Consider the following 1,373-nt stretch of genomic DNA (forward strand, 5'->3'; position numbering starts at 1 on the left):
TAAGGGGAAAAAATGAAAAGTTCGTATTTGTATTTTAGTTGACACCAAATAGATATTTACAACTCCAACCCCGTTCCGTTACGCCACAGACTGTTATCTTTCTGAATGCACCGCTTCTATTTCCTCCTTCACGGACAACGACTTCACAAAATTCGCCGTTATCCTTGACGTCCCATCATCCGACATGTCGACCACTTGCCTCGACTCGTTGTCCACTAGCTCCACCGACGCCGCCATCTCAACCGGACACCAACGATCTGGTTCTTCCTCACCAGAGCTTGAACCCGGTTCAGAAATATCAATAGCTATCTCGACCGGGTCATCAAATGGGCCGGATCCAGATCCGAGTTCGGGTTTCACCTCGGATCTACAAAGCGGGCAAGTCACGTGCGAATAAAACCACATATCAATACATCCCACGTGGAAGCTGTGGTTACATTTTGGAATAATCCGCCCGATTTCGTTCTCTTCAAATTCCGATAAACAAACCGCACAATAAATCGGATCCGGGTCAGGTTTCCCCGAGTGAACGAAAACGGGTAGGGATTTGAGAATCGATTGCGGCAAACCATGCGACGGAGCGGCAGCAATTCGAGGCTCCGCCGTGAAGACAAAGTGCTCACGGCGGCGGCGGCGGCGGATGCGGCTGTGGGATTGCCGGCGGGAGGAGGAAAGTAGGTATAATCGAACGTAGAGATGAAGACAAATCATGAGGATGACGACGAATAACAATAAAATGATTGCGCCGAGCATGATTTTTCCGCTGAAGGCGTAGCGTTTGTAGGACGGTGGAGAGAAGAGTCCGCCGTCGTCGTCGTCGTCGGCCATTGACGGCTGCGATATGGGGGAAACTGGGAGTGAAAAGAGAGGAGAAGGAATGAATTTGTTGATAATTGAAGAGAGAAAGAAAGGGATAATAAAATTGAAAGGAAAGAGGAAGGGAAATTAGAAGGAAGCTTCGTGGGGGTTTCTCTTCAAGGGAGGTAGCTTGTTTTTTGGGGTCTTTGAAGGTCAACAAGATTTAATATTATTAATTAATATCTAGCCCTATTTTATATTTATATATATATATATATATATTTTTTAAATAAATTATTTGGACTTACTAAAGAAGTGGATTTGGCGGTAGTGGTGTAGGCAAAACAAATTGCATAGACTGATCATTTAAAATAATAAATATTTGGTTGTTGTGAAATGGATGAACAAACACATATATGGAGAAAATATAATATTATAATAAATTTTTAAAAATAAATTAACTAAAATTAAAATAGGATAATATGGAAATTCAAAGTGAGATTTTAAAGTGAATTTTCTCACAAATGTGTGTTTTTTCAATACCACTATTTATAGATAAAGTGACAAATAGGGTG

The 1,373-nt window shown here is 41.7% G+C and overlaps 1 protein-coding gene across 1 annotated transcript; it reads right to left on the reverse strand.

The window, feature by feature from the left end:
* On the reverse strand, nucleotides 1-987 carry LOC120067691 (RING-H2 finger protein ATL2-like). Its single transcript, XM_039019226.1, has one exon. It carries the CDS (start codon nucleotides 826-828, stop codon nucleotides 94-96), a length of 735 nt encoding a protein of 244 aa, XP_038875154.1. The 5' UTR covers nucleotides 829-987; the 3' UTR covers nucleotides 1-93.
* Nucleotides 988-1,373: the final 386 nt, after the last annotated feature.

Source organism: Benincasa hispida, chromosome 12 (genome assembly GCF_009727055.1).
Source record: "Benincasa hispida cultivar B227 chromosome 12, ASM972705v1, whole genome shotgun sequence".
Taxonomy (NCBI): Eukaryota; Viridiplantae; Streptophyta; class Magnoliopsida; order Cucurbitales; family Cucurbitaceae; genus Benincasa; species Benincasa hispida.